At 47.4% G+C, this 17,841-nt stretch overlaps 1 protein-coding gene across 2 annotated transcripts in view; it reads right to left on the bottom strand.

Moving 5' to 3' along the window:
- Positions 1-281: 281 nt before the first annotated feature.
- S100A9 (S100 calcium binding protein A9) overlaps positions 282-17,841 on the bottom strand; it is a 442,604-nt gene continuing 425,044 nt past the window's right edge. Inside the window, exons 2-4 of one of the 2 annotated variants that reach the window (XM_076000140.1) lie at positions 2,996-3,019; positions 2,493-2,685; positions 282-709 (exon numbers count right to left, since the gene is read on the bottom strand). In XM_076000140.1, coding sequence (XP_075856255.1) covers positions 395-709; positions 2,493-2,642 — 465 coding nt within the window. In that variant the 5' untranslated portion in view covers positions 2,643-2,685; positions 2,996-3,019 and the 3' untranslated portion in view covers positions 282-394. Of the gene's footprint in view, positions 710-2,492; positions 2,686-2,995; positions 3,024-17,841 lie in introns of both variants that reach the window. The other variant, XM_012791282.3, reaches the window with a different exon arrangement.

Here is a 17,841-nt window from a genome sequence, read left to right as displayed (position 1 = left end):
AGGTGTGCAGGGTTGGGCTGTGGGGAGGGGAAAGGATAGCCCCTTCTGCTTTCTGTGGTGACAAGAGCCATTTTGTCAGGATGGACAGGGAGGTCTGAGATGGGACAGGGTGACCTGGTCATGAGCAGCGGGGCCTGAAGTCAGAGGGGAGGACGCTGTCGGGGGGTGAGCCCACGGGGCTCAACACAGACTCATGTGTTGCTGCCTCTATTTTGTTATTACTAAGTGAGAGGGTCGGGCCACCGATAAGCGCAGGGTGGAGGAAGAAGCACGCAGAGCGCTGGTATGGAGGAGAACTTTATTTTCCCCCAGCCCCAGCCCCACAGCCAAGGCAGTTTGGCACAATAGCTCCCAGGGCTCTGGTTGGGCAGCACAGGGTGGCCTGGCCTCCTGATTAGTGGCCGTGGCCATGCCCGTGGCTGTGGCCATGGCCATGGCCACCCTCTCCAAGGCCTGGCCCATGGCTGTGGCCATGGCCGTGGCCGTGGCTGTGGCCATGGCCCTGACCCTGAGTACCCTCCCCAAGGCCTGGCCCATGCTCGTGGCCTGGGTCAATGGGGTGCTGGGCATTCTTGTGCATCTCCTCGTGGGAAGCTTCGGTCAGTCGTGCCATCAGGACAATGAACTCCTCAAAGGACAGCTGTTTGTCCACGTTTGTGTCCAGGTCCTCCATGATGTGCTCTATGGCCTTGTCATTCCTTTTCTCCTTCTGTGGGTGGGGAGAGAGGGCAGTTAGGGCCGTGTGGCTGGTGGTGGGGCTCGGGAGCACAGAGAACTACCAGGTGGCGAGTGCACAGGGAAGCGTTGCCCCTGGGGCTGAACTTAAAAACTCAAGGCGACCGTGGCCTGAGCACCCAGGATGGAGCAGGCTGAGCACGCACCAAGCACTTTCCAGGTTTCTCCCCACACAACTGTAGGACTTGGGTGCTATGTCCATCTCTGCTTTACAGAAGAGGAAACTGAGGTCAAGGGACTTGACTGAGATGACATGATTAGTAAGTCTAGAAATGTCACGTCATCTGGTCCTCGTGCCAACTTTAACAGGTAGGCATGCTGTCTTCTTTGGGGAAGACTTGAGGCAACCAAGTCCTAGAGAGGGTCATTAGTTTTGATAGATTGGCGAGGCTCAGATCTGCCTTGGGGTCCCGCCCCATCCCCTCCACTCTTCTCCCCCTCAGCCCCCTCCCACCCTCCCTCTGGAGCTTACTCTCAGCGAAACTCCCTCCAAACAGTGCAGCGGGGGGGCACATGGGCGAACAGATAGTGGGGGTCTTGGGGGTGGGGGCAGGGAGCAGTGTATGTGCTCTGCAGACCCCAAAGTGGGGGATAGAGTGTAGAAAGGAGCTGGCAGGTGAGGTGGGAAGGTTGGGGGGCACCAGAGAGTGCCAGCTGGGTCTAGCTCCGCTGCCCACTGGCTGGGGCACTTCAGCTGAGTCCCTCCTGGAACTGTGGGGTGCCCAGCTGGTGGGAGCAGTCGCTCCCGGGCAGCCAGGCCTCCGTGCCCTTCCTGGCCTATCACTGTGCTTCAGGGGCTGCCATAGAGGTGAGTGGGGCGAGCATAGGGGTCACGCAAAGGGGACCCTTGCCACACAGCCTCCTGCTGTACCCTCTCTTGTCCACCGATCCGGCATCCTGCTTAGCCGTCCGTGTCCCTGATATTGCCGATGGCTGTGACCCTCCACGTTACCAAGGTGGAGGGAGGGGCAGCAGGAGGCCTGGGGACCGACCCTGCATGGCTGGCTCCCAGACTGGAACTGAGACTGGGACCATGCGTCCCACCCTTCTTTGTCCCGGCCTCTGTTTCCCCACGTCCCCCAGTTTTGAAAAGAAAACAAAAAGGCTGTTGGCAGTTCCTAGAATTGTCTAATCATTTTCCAATCAAGGGGAAAAAAATCTCACATTTGGCTGAGTGCTCTGTGTGCCAGCGCTGTGCTGGGTGCTCTCCACATGCTAGCTATTTATCCGTTTCCCACCACAGACCCTCACGATGGGCAAAGCCCTCCACGCTCCACATCTTCCACCCGACGTTCCCACCGGAGGCTTAGAGTCTGCAGCGTCCCTCGAGTGTCGTCCTCAGGGGCTCCCCTCCCCAGCATTCAGGTCTCAGCTCGAATGTCACCTCCTCAGAGAGGCTCCTCTTGTCCACCCTCACTAGCCACCTCTACCCCACCCAGCCACATCACCCACAGTACTCTATCTTATTTTCTTCGAGGCACTTATTGGCATTGGGCTTTATCTGTGCTCTTTCTTCAGCGACGGCTTTGTCGTGCGTGGGACAGTGGGTTCCTTGTTCACCACTGCATCCCTCTGCCCAGAACAGGGCTCGGCACACGGCAGATGTGCAATCGAACACTTTCTTGCCCCTGTCGGTGCTGAGTCACTTAGCCCCCCCACCCACAGCGACGGGGCCCCTGCTGCCCCTGCTTGCAGACGGCACCCCTTCCTGCCTCCCAAGCCCAAACTGCGTGGGACCGACCAGAGTCCAGCCCTACCTTGAGGAAGTTTTGCAGATCTTTTTTCACCAGCTGTTTGAATTCTTTCTGGCTCAGGCTGTCTGGTGGCTGCTGCCGCACAGAGTAGTGGTGGAAGGTGTTGATCACCGTCTCTATGGCGCGTTCCAGCTGCGACTGTTCTCTCGCCATCTTTCTTGAATTCTGCGTAAAGCTTCCTTAACGTTTCCTACCGCTGCTCGCAGGGATGACGGGGAAACACAAAACAAAAAGAGAGCACATGCTGCAGCTTAACTGGGAGATGACCTGTCACATACATGTGAAAAATGATTTTAAGAATATCTGGGGAAAGCCAAAAAGCAAAGCATTTGAGGGCAGGAGGCTCCGGCAGAACACGACCTAAGAAAATGGGAAGAAAACTTTAAGGTGAGTGGGAGCAACCAAGGAGGGCTTCCAGGAGGAGAGTTCGGAAGGAAGTTGAATAGGGGGAGAAAAGAAGGAACGGGCGGGCAGGCTGTGCCCAGGGAAGCTGGCGGCTCACTTACCAAAGCCAAGGAGCTGCACAGAACGTTTGAGAGAGCAGCGCAGGCCCAGCATTTATAGGCAACCAGGGGCCGGGGCATTCGGCCGTCTCTCAGAAGATTGCTTCACAGGTGAGCAGTGTGGTAACGCTGCCAGGAAGGGGGCTGGGGCGGGGCAGGAAATGTTCACATGGTGCCTTCTGCCTTTTTGTGAAATTCCCAGCCCTGGCCTGGAGCAGGTTGGGGAGGAAGCTGATTGGGGAGTTCATTTCCCCTCCACCCCAAGTCCTCACTGTCCCTGAGCAAGCCAGCAAGCCTGCCACACCCCCGGCACCCCTCATCTCCCGTCCCCATTGAGGTTGTGGGCACCGTGCCACCTATGGTAGCCAGAAGCTGGTGGTGGGCTGAGGACCCCTCGGGTGCCCGACCCACTCTGCCTCCCCCATGGGGGCAGACTGTCCCTTCCATCAGTCCAACAAGGGTGGACTGAACCTTCCCCCTCTGCTTGCTTGGCTCTGTGACAAGTGCTCTTAGGCAGATGAGGGATTGGTGTGAGGTTCTTAGATTCATAGGGTGGGCATTGGGATCAGAAAGGTTCTCGGAAGTGGTCAACCCATTTGCATTGTAGATGACGAACTGAAACCCAGAGAAGGACCTAAGCAAGGTCACATAGTTGGTTGGCAACATAGCAGGATTTGGTCATAGATATCCTGGTTCCTGGTTAAGGGTGATTCTGTTGATACCTTCCTCTTGCAGTCTGACTAAGAGCACCTCAGGGCGAATGTGTTTTAAATAACTCTCAGTGTCACTCTTCCAAATCCCGCTTCCAATGAGGAGTCCAGGAACTTACAACATGGAAGACAGGTGTTTTTATGCAGCTTCTTGGTGGGTGAGACATGTCCCTACTCTGTTACCAACCTCCAGTGACTCCTCATTGCCTATGGGGTAAGCTGCGATAGCTTCGCCCAGCACACAAAGCCGTCTGGAAGTGGACTCCCCTCACTCTTCTGGCCCCGTGGGCGTGCAGGGCCCATCTCCCACCTTGCCACCCCAGGAATGTCCTTCCCTCATCACGCAGGGTAAGATCCTGCCCACCCCTCATGGCTCAGTTCAAATGCAACCTTTCCCAAGAAGCCTGCTCTGTTCTTCCCATTTGTATACAGTCTCTTCCTCCCTGGCAATCATTCCCATACCTCTGCCTCTCAACACTCACTTTCCGGGAGTAAAGTCATTTACACGATTGCCTCTGTCTAATAATTGGCTATAGCCCCTCAAAGAGAGGTTCTCACTCCTGTTTGTACGCTCCCACGCACAGTCCAGGGCTTGGCATGCGAGAGCAGCTTCTGTTTGCTGAATGATCCGTGTCCTTGATGACATCTGATCCCTCACCCCAGGAAGCATGTATGGAGGACCCCCTCTGGGACCCTTCCCTTCCTCGTGCTCTTCCCTGTCTCTCCCTCCATCAGAGAAGATGGTTCTCTCCTTCATGCCCACTAGTCCTTTTGTCCAGGCTCCGTGAAGCCTTCCCTCATTGCCTCAGCCCGTCCTGCCTTCTCAGCCCTCTGAAAGCCCAAGGCAGCCCTGTGTGTGCTAAGCCTTGGCCCTAAGTACCGCCATCTTGCACTGCCAACACATGGAGTAGTGGTGAAGAGTTCAGACTGTCTGTGTGACCTTAGGCAATTTACTTAACTTCTCTGTGCCTCAGTTTCCTTATCAGTAAGGTGAGATAGGCTCATAACAAGACCTACTTTGAGGATTGCAATAGCACATGTAAACTTGAGCAGAGCTCAGTAAATAAGAGGTATTATTACTAGTTATCTCTTAATTCATTCATGCAACCAGTGTGGTCTAAGCATCCAGTGTCAGAAACCACTACTAGATGCTGGGAGAAATTGGCGAGTGAGTCATGATACAGAAGGGGGACATCATCTTATATCCTGTCTTCCAAATCACATTTCGAACTCTTGGTGGCTAAGGACAGGGCCTGGCACAGTGCTAAGCACACAGCCAGCAAGCATTTAATAAATGCTTGCCTAATGCAGGATTGAATGAATGAGTAAAATCATCTACGAATGAATGAATGATGGAGACACAGCCTGGGAACACATCATTGGAAACTTCAGATCCATTCCTCAACTGAGTCTGCCCCCTTGTGTAAGCTGGAAGACGCTCAGAAAACAGCCAGCAGCCCGCCCTGTGTGCCTCCCTCAGGCTGTTAAGAAACGCCTATTGTTTCGAACTCCTGACCTCCAGTAATCCGCCTGCCTGGGGCTCCCAGAGTGCTAGGATTACAGGCCTGAGCCACCGTGTGGGCCTAAGAAACGCCTATTGTTTATGGCAGCGCGGCAGATGCCAGGGTGCCCTTCCTGTGTGCTCCCACAGCGCCCTCTGCTGCCTCTGCCGAAGCACTTCTCACCACACACCCGTGCAGGAACAAGGCCCAAGGTGAAGCTGGCGGGGCATGAGAACATCAACTGAGCCAGGCGACCCATGCGGGGCCTCAGGTTGGGGACACCAGGGCGTGGTAGAGACTGCGGCAAAGGGGAGCGTTCCTCACTTGAAGGGACAGCCTGTACTCACTCGGCCCCTGGCAAGGGCTGCCCAGTGGGAAAATGGACCAGGTGTTGCTGGACCTCCTGAAGGTCCAGGAAGCCTGTACTTTTATGGGACAACTCCTGCTCGTAAAATTGGTCGACCAATTTTAAAGAAAATCAAAAACGCTAAAAAGGAAGCAGGGAGTGTGTAAAACAAAGTGTGCGCACACAAAGGGAGTGCGGTGGGTGCCTCTGCTCTGCTGGGGGGGTCTTGACCTTCAGGCCCGACTCCTCCTCCACAGTGGCTCCTCCAGGCAGGGATGCTGCCCTGCGCACCTCTAGAGTCCCGGCCTGGAGCATGGGCTGCTCGCCAGGTGCCGAATGAGCGTTATTCATTAGTTGCATGAATAAATGCAGGAGTGCAGAAATAAGTGAGGAAACGAGAGAGTGTGAGATGAGCCCTGGTCTGTTGCCCTTTGCCCTGTGACTTTCTGCAGAGCCAGTGACTGTGACCACAGTGTTGATTCAGGGTGAGAGTGCACAGGGCGTGGAGAGAGGAGGCTCGGCAGTGGGTGGCAGTGAGCAGCTACACAGGGCTTCGAAACAGACAGGAGTCGGACTCGGGGGATCCCATGGTGCCCTCATCTCACCCGGGGGCCCTCCACAGCCGGACCCCAGGTCCCAGGCTAGCCCAGGCCCAGGTGAGGCCAGGGCTGAGCCAGCCAGCTTCTGACCCAAGGCATCATGGGTAGGTGCCTCAGCGCCCCACTCGCCCCCCTCGCTGCCAACCGAGGCCAGAGGTTGGACCGACGGGTGTGGGAGGGAGTCTTCTCCTCGGGGAACTGATTTTGCAGGTAAACTCAGCGCCTCCTGCTAGGGCAGGAATAGAGCCAATTTTCTAGACTCTGGACAGTGACTCGGGTTGTCATTGAGAGAAAAGGGTGTGGCTTCCTCAGCCGGGTTAAGAACAAACATGCAAACAAACAAAGCAGGCAGAGGCTCCCGCAGCTGCAGCCAAACCTCGGACTCCTCCCCTCCCCCCACCGCTCACCCCGCTCAGGACCTGGAGAGGGTCTGCGTCTCTCCCCTTCTCTGCAGCCCGTCTGCGCGTGCCTTCTAGGGCGTTTTGCCCCTTCTGAGTTGGAAGTGGGAGTTACAGTAGGACTCTGGACTGAGGGCCGGGGAGCTGGGGTCTAGTCCCAGCTTTGCCAGACTTGCTGGGAAATGACTTTAGACATCATTTCTGTGCTCAGGCCTCCATTTTCTTTTTTCATTTTTTAGTGTATTATGGGACTACAAGTGTTAAGATTACATATATTGCCCATCAGGCCTGCATTTTCTTGTCCATTATGGGAGGAGATTGGGACAGCAGGCCTTTAAGTAATTTCTAGTGCAGATTCCAGGTTTTGATGGAGTCTTCGTGGGCTCCATGAATACCATGAGCCTCATGGCTCCAGGGCTCTGTCTCCCAGTTTACCTGCTCTCCTAGTGGCTGAAGTCAGGTTCCCCCTCCCCATAGGGAGGCTGATGCCTGGGCTCAACCCCTGCCAGGCTGCATACAGCCTGCTGCCTCTTTGTCGCCTCCATCCCTTGCTCCTTGCTTGGACTCCCAGGTATTCTTCCACAGAGATCCCTGGATCTGAGTTTCCTTATCACAGGTCCCCTGACATCCTTTATCCCCCCACTGCTCATTCTGGAGCTCTGGTGCATTGGGGTAACTCAGAGAAGTTATCCACGGGAACTGCAGACTGTTGTCCTGCCACCTTTGGGCTCCGTCCACGCCAAGCCTTGACCACCGCCCTGCGTCCTGGTAGCCATGCCCAGGTCTCTGGGATGTCTCGCCAATGGCAACCCCATTCCTGCCCTCCCGCTGGGCTGCTCCAGCATCCACGGTGAGGCCTCTCCAGTTACCTGGCTTCTTGGACCCTCAAACTGAAGCTTTCCCACGTCTGAACACTCTCCTTCTGTCCCCACCTGGGCTGCCTCCCTGCTCATAATCCTTGTCATTTCCAGGAAACTTTGCCTTCCAAATTGGGAAGCTGTTATTCCCTTTTCTGTTCTCTAGCTTCTATTTTCCCAGTCCTTCCTCCTCTCCCGTCTCTCGTGCATGGCTTTTCACCTCACTAGGCCCCCAGTTCCACAGCCCTCTAGAAATGCCTGGTGAGCATCTCAGTATCTAGCTGTTGGCTCCCTCTGCCTCTCAGGAATCCCTTTGAAGTGTACAGCCCTTGGTAGAAAATAAAGGGCTTTTTCAAACATTACCCTGTTGGCACTATAATTACTGGCCTTTGGATCTGTCTCCCTCACTAGATTATGAGCTATGTAGAGCGGGGAATCTTGATTCACTCATCCCCTGATGATAAGCTTTGCATATGAGCGACATCTGACAAACGTCTCCAGAATAAAATGTATGACTGACTTGGTTTGGAAAGAACTTATGCTTAGAGGATTGTTATTTCCTGTAATTAAGAAGTTGTGCAACACAGGAGATTGCAGAGGAGAAAAAGGAAGTGCAGAGGCGTGATGGAGAAATAGGGAGACGGAGAGAGACTCCTAGTGGGGAAAAGTGGCTCCAGAATTATGAGAGAGTGAATGCTGCCACCTTGTGGCCTGACTGCATCAGGACAGCCTGTGGGATTCCTCTGGCCCAGGATTTTCAACCTTTTTGTTCTCAGAACCCTTTTATACGTTTGTAGAAATCATCGAGTATCCCAAAGAGTTTTGTGGGTTATATCTACCAATATTTACTATAGTAATAGTTTGAAATTTTAAAAATATCTATTATTCATTTAAAGTAGCATTAATAAACACATTACATATGAACACATCTTTAAAAATTAAAAAAATTTTAATATATAAAATAATTATATATTGTTTTATTGTTACAGCAAGTGTTACAGCAACTGACTGGGGAAAGAACCGAGCGGCACACAGAGAGTCAGAGAATCAGCCTGAGCCAGTGGGCTCAGAGGGGCATGCCACCAAATTCTGAGCCCCGCTTCCTTGTTTTTCTTCAATTTATACATTTCTTGGGACTACACACAACCAATCAACTATGAGCATAAGGAGTTATCCAATCAGCGGTGGGATTCAAAAGCATCCAATCAACAACAAGCGTTACATATGTCCAATCTGCAGTGAGTTCAGTCATGGGGCCCTGGGGTGGGGGTTTTTCCCTGTCATTAGAAAAAGCTAGTTATATATCATTTTTAAAAAGATAATGAGAAGTGTGTCTTTTATTTCAAAATATTAACGACACACAAATGTTTCTGTTACATGGATAGCTTTTATAATATTTAAGTCAGGGCTATTAGTGTGTCCATCACCTGAAGAGTGCTCATTGTACCTGTTAGGTAAGTTTTTACCCCCCACGTTCCCCAATTCTTGATTTCCAATGTCTTTTACTTCTCTCTGTGCCTATGTGTGCCCATCGATTAGTTCTAAATTATTAGAGAGTACGTGTGGTGTTTGTTTTTCCATTCCAGAGATATACTTCACTTAGGATAATGGTCTTCAGTTCCATTCAAATTGCTGCAAAAGACATTAATCTATTCCTTTTTATGGCTGAGTAGTACTCCATGGTATATATATACACCACGTTTTGTTAATATCCACTCATGAACTGATGGACACTTAGGTTGATTTCATATCTTTGCGATTGTGAATTGTGCTGCAATAAACATTTGAGTGCAGGCATCTTTTTGATAAAATGACTTCTTTTCTGTTGGGTAGATACCCAGTAGTGGGATTGCTGGGTGAAATGATAAGTCTGTATTTATTTCTTTGAGTAATCTCCATACTGTTTTCCATAGAGGTTGTACTAATTCGCAGTCCTACCAACAGTGTATATGCATTCCTTTCTCTCTGCATCCATGCCAGTATATATTGTTTTTTGACTTTTTAATAATAGCCATTCTGACGGGGGTAAGGTGATATTTCACTGTGGTTTTAATTTGCATTTCCTTGATGATTAGTGATGTTGAGTATTTTTTATATGCTTCTTGGCCATTTGGCTATCTTCTTTTGAGAAATTCCTGTTCATGTCTTCTGCTCACTTTTTCAATGGGGTTGTTTGTTCTTTTCTTACTGATTTGTTTGAGTTCTTTGTGGATTCTGGATATTAGCTCCTTATCAGATGTATAGTTTGGAAATATTATCTGCCATTCTGTAGGTTGTCTATTTACTCTGTTGATTATTTCCTTTGCTGTGCAGAAGCCTTTTAATTTAATTAAGTCCCATTTATTTATTTTGTTGTCATTGTAATTGTCTTTGGGGTTTTAGTCATAAATTCTTTGTCTAGGCTGATCCCTCGAAGAGTTTTTCTTACACTTTCTTCTACAATTTTTATGGTTTCACGAATTACATTTAAAATTTTTGTCCATCTTGAATTAATTTTTTGAGTGGTAAGAGGTAGGGGTCCTGTTTCATCCTTCTGCATATGGCTCTCCAATTTTCCCAGCATCATTTATTGAATAGGGCTTCTTTCCCCAGTGTATGTTGTCTGCTTTGTCAAAGATCAGTTGGTTGTTGGTAGATGGTTTTATATCTGGGTTTTCTGTTCTATTCCATTGGCCTATGTCTCATTTTTGTACCAATACAATGCTGTTTTGGTTATTATAGCTTTGGAGCATAATTTGAAGTCTGGGAATGTGATGCTTCCAGATTTGTGTTTTTTGTTGTTGTTTTGTTTTTGCTTAGAATTACTTTGGCTATTCAGGCTCTCTTTTGGTTCCATATAAAGCATATAATTATTTTTTCTAGATCTGTGAAATATGACATTGGTATTTTGATGGGGATTGCATTGAATCTGTAAAGCACTTTGGGCAGTATAGACATTTTAACAATGTTGATTCTACCAATTCATGAGCATGATATGTTTTTCTGTGTATTTGTGTCATCTGTGATTTCTTTCGTCAATGTTTCATAGTTCTCCTTGTAGAGATCTTTCACCTCTTTGGTTAAGTATGTTCCCAAGTATTTAATTTTCTTTGTAGCTATTGTGAATGGTATTGAGTCTTTAATTTGACTCTCAGCTTGACTGTTTTTAGTGTATAGAAATGCTACTGATTTGTATACATTAATTTTATAACCTGAGACTTTGCTGAATTTATTTATCAATTCTAGGTGTCTTATGGTGGAGTATTTGGGATTTTCTAGATACAAGATCATATCGTTAGTGAAAAGCAGTAGTTTGACCTCCTCTTTCCCTTTTTGGATATTCCTTATTTCTCTCTCTTGCCCGATTGTTCCTTCTATGCCTACTTAATTTGTTGAGGACTTCTTTTTTTGTAATGAAAGCATGCTAGATTATGTTAAGTTCTTTTTCTGCACCCATTGAGATGATCATTTGATCTTTGTTTTTGCTTCTGTTTATGTGGTGAATCATGTTAATTAATTTACATATGTTGAACCACCCTTGTATCCCTGGGATGAAACCCACTTGGTCATGGTGGATTATTTTTTTTTTTATGTGTTGTTGAATTCAGCTTGCTAGTATTTTGTTTAGGATTTTTGCAACTACATTTATAAGAGGTATTGGTCTGTAGTTTTATTTTGTTGTTGTATACTTTCTTGACTTTGGTATCAAAGTAATACTGGCTTCATAGAATGAGTTAGGGAGGATTCCCTTCTTCTCAGTGTTATGGAATAATTTCTGGAGTATGGGTACCCGCTCTTCTTTGTAGGTCTGGTAGAATTTGGATGTAAATCCATCTGGTCTGGGGCTTTTATTTCTTGGGAGATTTTTTATTACCACTTCAACCTCTCTGCTTATTATTGGTCTGTTCAGGGGTTCTATTTCTTACTGATTAAGTCTTGGGAGGATGTGTATTTCCAGAAATTTGTTTGTTTCCTCTATGTTTTCTAGTTTATGTGCATAGAGATTTCTGCAGTATTCATAGATGATAGTTTGTATTACTGTGGTATCAGTTGCAATATCTCCTTTTTCATTTCCGGTTAAGCTTATCTGAGTCCTAAGTCTTCTATTCCTGGTTAATCTAGCAAGCAGTCTATCAATTTTGTTTATCATTTTAAAGAACCAACTTTTTGTTTCATTGATCCTTTGTATTTTTTTTTTCCATTTCATTTAGTTCTGCTCGGAGCTTTGTTATTTCTTTCTTTTCTTCTGCTGGCTTTGAGTTTGGTTTGCACTTCCTTTTCTAGTTTCTTGAGATGTGATATTAGGTTGTTAATTTGTGATCTTTCTGTCTTTTTGATGTAGGCATTTGAGGCTATGAGTTTTCTTCTTAGGACTGCTTTTGCTGAATCCCATAGATTTTTTTCTCTCTCTTCTTATTTTTTTTTTAATTTCAGTATATTATGGGGGTACCAATGTTTAGGTTACATATATTGCCCTTGCATCCCCTTCCCCCTGAGTCAGAGCTTCAAGTGTGTCTATCCCCCAGATGGTGCGCATCACACCCATTATGTATATATATCCATCCCCTCTTCCCCACTCCCATGTGCCTGACGCCTGATGAATGTTATTCCTATATGTGCACTTAGGTGTTGATCAGTTAATACCAATTTGATGGTGAGTACACGTGGTGCTTATTTTTCCATTCTTGGGATGCTTCACTTAGTAGAATGGTTCCAGCTCTATCCAGGAAAATACAAGAGGTGCTAGATCACCATTGTTTTAGTGAATAGTACTTCATGGTATACATGGAGTGTATAGTGAATAGTACTCTATGGTATACATATACCACATTTTATTAATCCATTCATGTATTGATGGGCACTTGGATTGTTTCCACACCTTTATCATTGTGAATTGTTCTGCTATAAACATTTGAGTGCAGATGTCTTTTTTATAGAATGTCTTTTGTTCTTTTGGGTAGCTGGCCAGTAATGGGATTGCTGGATCAAATGGTAGATCTACTTGTATCACTTTAAGGTATCTCCATATTGCTTTCCACAGAGGTTGCACTAGTTTGCAGTTCCACCAGCAGTGTATGAGTGTTCCTATCTCTTCACATCCACACCAATATTTATTGTTTGGGGACTTTTTGATAATGGCCATTCTCACTGGAGATAAGTGATATCTCATTGTGGTTTTGATTTGCATTTCCCTGATGATTAGAGATGTTTAGCATTTTTTCATGTTTGTTGGCCATTATTCTGTCTTCTTTTGAAAAGTTTCTGTTCATGTCCTTTGTCCACTTTTTGATAGGGTTGTTTGATTTTTTCTTGCTGATTTTTCTGAATTCTAAAGAGTGAATCCCATAGATTTTGATAGCTTGTGTCCCCTTTTGATTCAGTTCAAGGAAGCTTTTGATTTCCATATTCATTTTATCATTGACCCAAGAATTGTTCAGGAGCAGGTTGTTTAATTTTCATGACTTTGTGTAGATTTGAGTGTTTTTCTTGGAATTGATTTCTAGTTTTATTCTGTTGTGGTCTGACAAGATACATGGTATGATTCTGATTTTTTAAAATTTGTTGAGACATGTTTTGTGGCCTAAGATATGATCAATCTAGGAGAATGTCCCATGTGCTGATGAGAAGAATGTATATTCAGTAGTTTTTGAGTGGAATGTTCTATAAATGTCTGTTAGGTCCATTTGTTCTAGAGTTCTGTTTAAGTCCAGTGTTTATTTTTTTATTTTTTGCTTTGATTATCTGTCCAGTTCTGACAGTGGGGTGTTGAAGTCCCCAGCAATTAAAATGGCACTATTTATTTCTTTGCTTAGTTCTAGTAAAATTTGCTTTATGTATCTTGGAGCTCCTGTATTAGGTGCGTACATACTTAGGATTGTTATATCTTCTTTTTGAATTGCTTCCTTTACCATTATATAATGACCCTATTTCTCTTTCTTTGTCTTAGTTGATTTAAAGTCAATTTTATCTATATGAGAATGGCTACACCTGCTCTCTTTTGATTTCCATTTGCGTGGAATATTTTTTTTCCCATTCTTTCATGTTGAGTCTGTGTGAATCCTTGTGGTTTAGTTGTGTCTCCTTGAGACTGTAGACACTTGAGTTGTGTTTTTTCATCCATTTAGCCAGCCTATATCTTTTGAGTGGAGCATTCAGACTGTTAGTGTTGAGTGATAGAATTGATATGTGGCATGCAGTTCTGTTCATTGTGTTGGGTAGTACCTTATTGCTTTGTTTTCACTCTTATGATATTGTTTTATAGGAGCTGTGAACTTTAGCTTTTTGGTTGTTTTACATTTGTGAGTATCCATTGTGCTGACCCATATATAATGCAGTTCTGAGTATTTCCTATAGGGCAGGTTTGATTGTGACAAATTCCCTCAGTGTTTACTTATCTAGAAAAGACTTTATTTATCTGTCAATTATGAAACATAGTTTTGCAGGATGCAAAATTCTAGGCTGGCAGTTGTTCTGTTTAAGAAGACTGAAGATGGGGCCCCAATCCCTTCTGGCTTATAAGGTCTCCACTGAGAAGTCTGCTGTTAGCCTGATGGATTTTCCTTTGTAGGTTAGTTGTTGCTTTCATCTTGCTGCTTGTAGAATTTTCTCCTTCATTTTGACTTTGGCCAGGTTGATTAATATGTATCTTGCAGATTAACTATTAGCTATGAGTCTTCCCAGAGTTCAGTGACCATCTTATATCTGGATGCCTGAGTCTCTGGCAATACCAGGAAAGTTTTCCCCAATAATTCCTTCAAATAGATTTTCCATGCTTTTTGCTCTTTCTTATTTTCCCTCTGGGATACCTATAATTCATATATTAGTTTGCCTCACATAGTTCCATATTTCTCTAAGTGAATGCTCAATCTTCTTTATTCTTTTTTCTGCCTCTCTGAATGACTGGGTTAGCTTGAGGGCCTTGTCTTCAAGCTCTGAAATTCTTTCTTCTCCTTGGTTTATTCTGTTGTTGAAGCTTTCTGCTTTGCATTGAAATTCCATAAATGACTCTCTTTCATTTCTTTAAGTTCTATTATATCTTTTCTTATGTTGTCTAGCTCTTTAGTGTCTTCTTTATTTTTTAAATTGATTTCCTGAAATATGTTTTGGCTTCTTTTTGTTGGTTTTTAATGTTCTCTTCAATTCCATTTGTCTTATTTGCCATCCATATTCTGAATTCCATTTCTGTCATTTTGACAATTTCCTTTTGATTGAAGTCCACTACCGAAGCTCCATTGTGATCCTTTGATGGTGTTGAACTGTTTTGTTTTTTCATTTTGCCAGGGTTCTTTAGCTGGTTTCTTCCCATCTGAATCCTTTCCTTTTGGATCAGGGCTGATAAGTTTTCAGGACATCTTTTCTCCTTCACTGGGAACTCTCCTCCTTGGTAAGATGATGGGGAGGTCCCTACATGGCACATTTGTGTCCTACTCTGGAATGTTGACCTGGTAGGGGAGGGGTGGGCCTACTGAGAGTGTGCAGTGTAGCTGTTCTGTTTTTTCCTGCTCCCCTGTGGTTGTCACAGTTCAATCTGGTGCTGGATAATCTTAATGCGTGGTGGTGAGTTGTTCCCCAGATTGTTGCTGGAAGTTCTAGTTGGGGGCTGGGTGAGACCCTCTCCATGGAGGCTGGTATCATGGAGGATTGCTCTGCCCAGGGTCTCCCCATGGAGGTGACAGTGGCAGACTGGGTGAAGCTACCTAGCTAGTGATTGTGAGTGTCTGGGCTGTGGGCATTTGCTTGAAGCAGTTCCACGTGTAATGGTGGCACGAGGCTGGGGATCCCTGTTAGAGCATTGGACCTCAGGAATTTCTGTGGGCCCAGTGGCAGTGGTAAAGACTTAGGGGTGGGACCTTGGGGTTCAGACATAATGCTGGAATCTCAGGGGCAGTGTCATGGGCCCAGTGGGGTCCAGTCTCAGAGGAGGAGTCTTGGCCACAGAACCAGAACTGGGGACTGAGGAGGCAGAGCTGTGCAGGCAGGGGGCACTGTGGATGCTGAGTCATGCAGGCAGGGGTCAGTTCCAGTGGCCCAGGGGCTATGGAGGCAGGCTGGGGCCACTGGCTGGCTGGGGTCCTCCCCCCACCTAGGTCTTACTGAGGAAGTCATCCAAGGCTTCCCAGGTGGTGCCTGTGGCACCTAAGGTGCCTCCTTTGCTCAGATCCTGCACTGGGTGGTAGGGGAAGGGAATTCAGCTCCCAGTCACAGGGCACAGCATGGGGAGTGTCTGCTCTGCCTGCTCCCTCTCCAGCCTGGTGGGGGCAATGCAAAGGCCACTGCTGCAAAGCCAAGTCCCAAGCAGACCTGGTGCCATGCATCTGAGAGCTCAGCCTGGTGCCAGCTGCAGAAACCTGGGATCGGCAGTCACAAGATCCCTGCTGCACCTGTTCTCTGGCATGTTGCTGCATAGACTCTGAGCAGCTCCCCGATCTGTCCAGAGATCTGTGGTGGTGGAGAGAGCCCCCTCATAACTCAGGTCACAGTGCCTGTGGGGTGAATGTGGTGCCCCAGGGCTCTATTCTCTTGTTCTTCCCTATGTGTGGATGCACCCCCCCACAGATACTTTGATCTTGCTTAATGAATTGTCCATCACCTTCTCTTTCACTCTGGGTGTCTGGTGTTGCTTCTCTGAGGTTTTACACTTATTTTCCAAGAACAGCTGTCCATAGGTAGGCATCCACCATTTTCACAGGGCTCCAAGTTTCTCAGGGGTTGATCTCTGCCAACATCTTGCTTCTTCTTGTTCTGCTCTGCACCTTCTTCCCGTGGAGTCTCTGGTAGGTTCTGGTGCTTCCTCCTCAGAAATACACCTGAGCTATGTTTTTTTTTTCCACCTAAAACTTTTACTTATTTCTGAGACGATTTGGTGACTGATGTCTCTAGTCAGACATCTTCTACATCTGTTAATATCACCACTAATCTCATCAGTAAAGAATTTAAGTATTGGGAAGTCATCAAACTCATGATGGCAGACACAAATTTTCCAAAATCCTAATTTTTGCTGGAAAGCTCCAATGTTATTATGCTAACAAATCTTATTATTGTTGTTTATTATGATTGTTTTTCCTTGGAGTGAAAAGCTCACTTTGTTCATTTTCAAGAAAATGTCTGCCATGTAGAGACATACAAGTGTCCACAATTTAACTGTTAATTTGTTCCATGTTATTTGTTCATGGTGTTCCATGAAAAAAGTAGTTGGTTCAGCTTACAACCGCACAGGTGGTTTTTCTCAGGGCAACCAGCATTGAGATTGAATGAAACTTGGTTGGGTGATGACAGGAACATGGCCTTGAGCCAGGAGTGGGCAAGGGGCTACATATTCCTGGTTCGTCGAGGCTTCCTGTGGTGGGGGATGATGTCAAGGGTGGGTGTGGCAGGAAGGGGGATGATGGACAGGCTTGTAGGCTGCAGGGTCAGAATTAGGAATAGTGAGCTTCCTCCTGGGGATGTACCCTTCAATTTGTCCCCCTGCATCCTGCCTCTACAGGTGCCCCTGGTGGAAGGGGGTGGGGTGTTGAGATGGAAGGGGGCAGGATGATGGGGTGGAAGGGGCAGGGTGTTGAAGTGGAAGAAGGTGGGGTGTTGTTGAGTGACCTCAATCCACAGCATTTAGACTCCTGGAGCAGACCTTCCTGGGCAGGAAGTTCCCAGGTGTCAGGGACACAACCCCCAGGTCCCACAGGCACCCCCAGGTCGGCCAGGCATATTGAGGGCTGGGGATGAGGAAGGAGCTCAGGGAGTGTTGGGCAATCCCGCCCTTTCCCAAGGAGGAGGTGCTGGGCTTATTCATAGGGCGGGTCCCCAGGTGCTCTCAGCCTGGGCCTGGGCCCACCCGCGTTTCTCTCGGTGCTGTGGACGGAGCCGGCTCAGAGCCTCAGACCTCTGCCCTCCTGCCCTCCACCTTCTGTTAGGGACCCCAGGCTCTCCTCTTCTCTCTGGGGAGCCAGAGCCCAGTGCTCCCTTCTCAGGGAGGGAGTGCCCTGCAGTGGGAGGGAGAGGAAGGCCGGAGGAGGCAGCAGCTGGAGAAGGAGGGCGGGGCCTGGAGGCCAAGTCTGGAAGGGAAGGAGCTGTCACCAATGAGGGGCAGGCTGGCTGCACCCTGACCTGCTGGCCGGGACCACACAGGACCCACAGGTACCTCTGAGTTGGTGTGTGAGTGTGTTTCTTCTTCAGAAGCCCTCTCCCATCGAAGGGACTAGTGTCCATCAGATAGAGTGCTAAGATTGGGTTTCTTCTGCCCTAGAACTGGGATCCCCTCCCCCACTCCTGTATCCCCCTCACCTGGCCTGTCCTCACTGGGAATGAATTCTCCTCATTAGACCCATCCATGTGAGTTTGGATTTCTTGATTGTACCATTCCTGGATCTTACTTCCCTCATCTATAAAAATGGGGGTTAAGAATCCACATTAGAGGATTAGTGTGAGGATTAAGTAAGACTGCATGTGCAAGTGTGTACATGG

Source organism: Microcebus murinus, chromosome 2 (genome assembly GCF_040939455.1).
Source record: "Microcebus murinus isolate Inina chromosome 2, M.murinus_Inina_mat1.0, whole genome shotgun sequence".
In the NCBI taxonomy this organism is placed as follows: Eukaryota; Metazoa; Chordata; class Mammalia; order Primates; family Cheirogaleidae; genus Microcebus; species Microcebus murinus.
The sequence above is the reverse complement of the archived record's forward strand: the minus strand, read 5'-3'. Positions and strand labels throughout refer to the sequence as shown.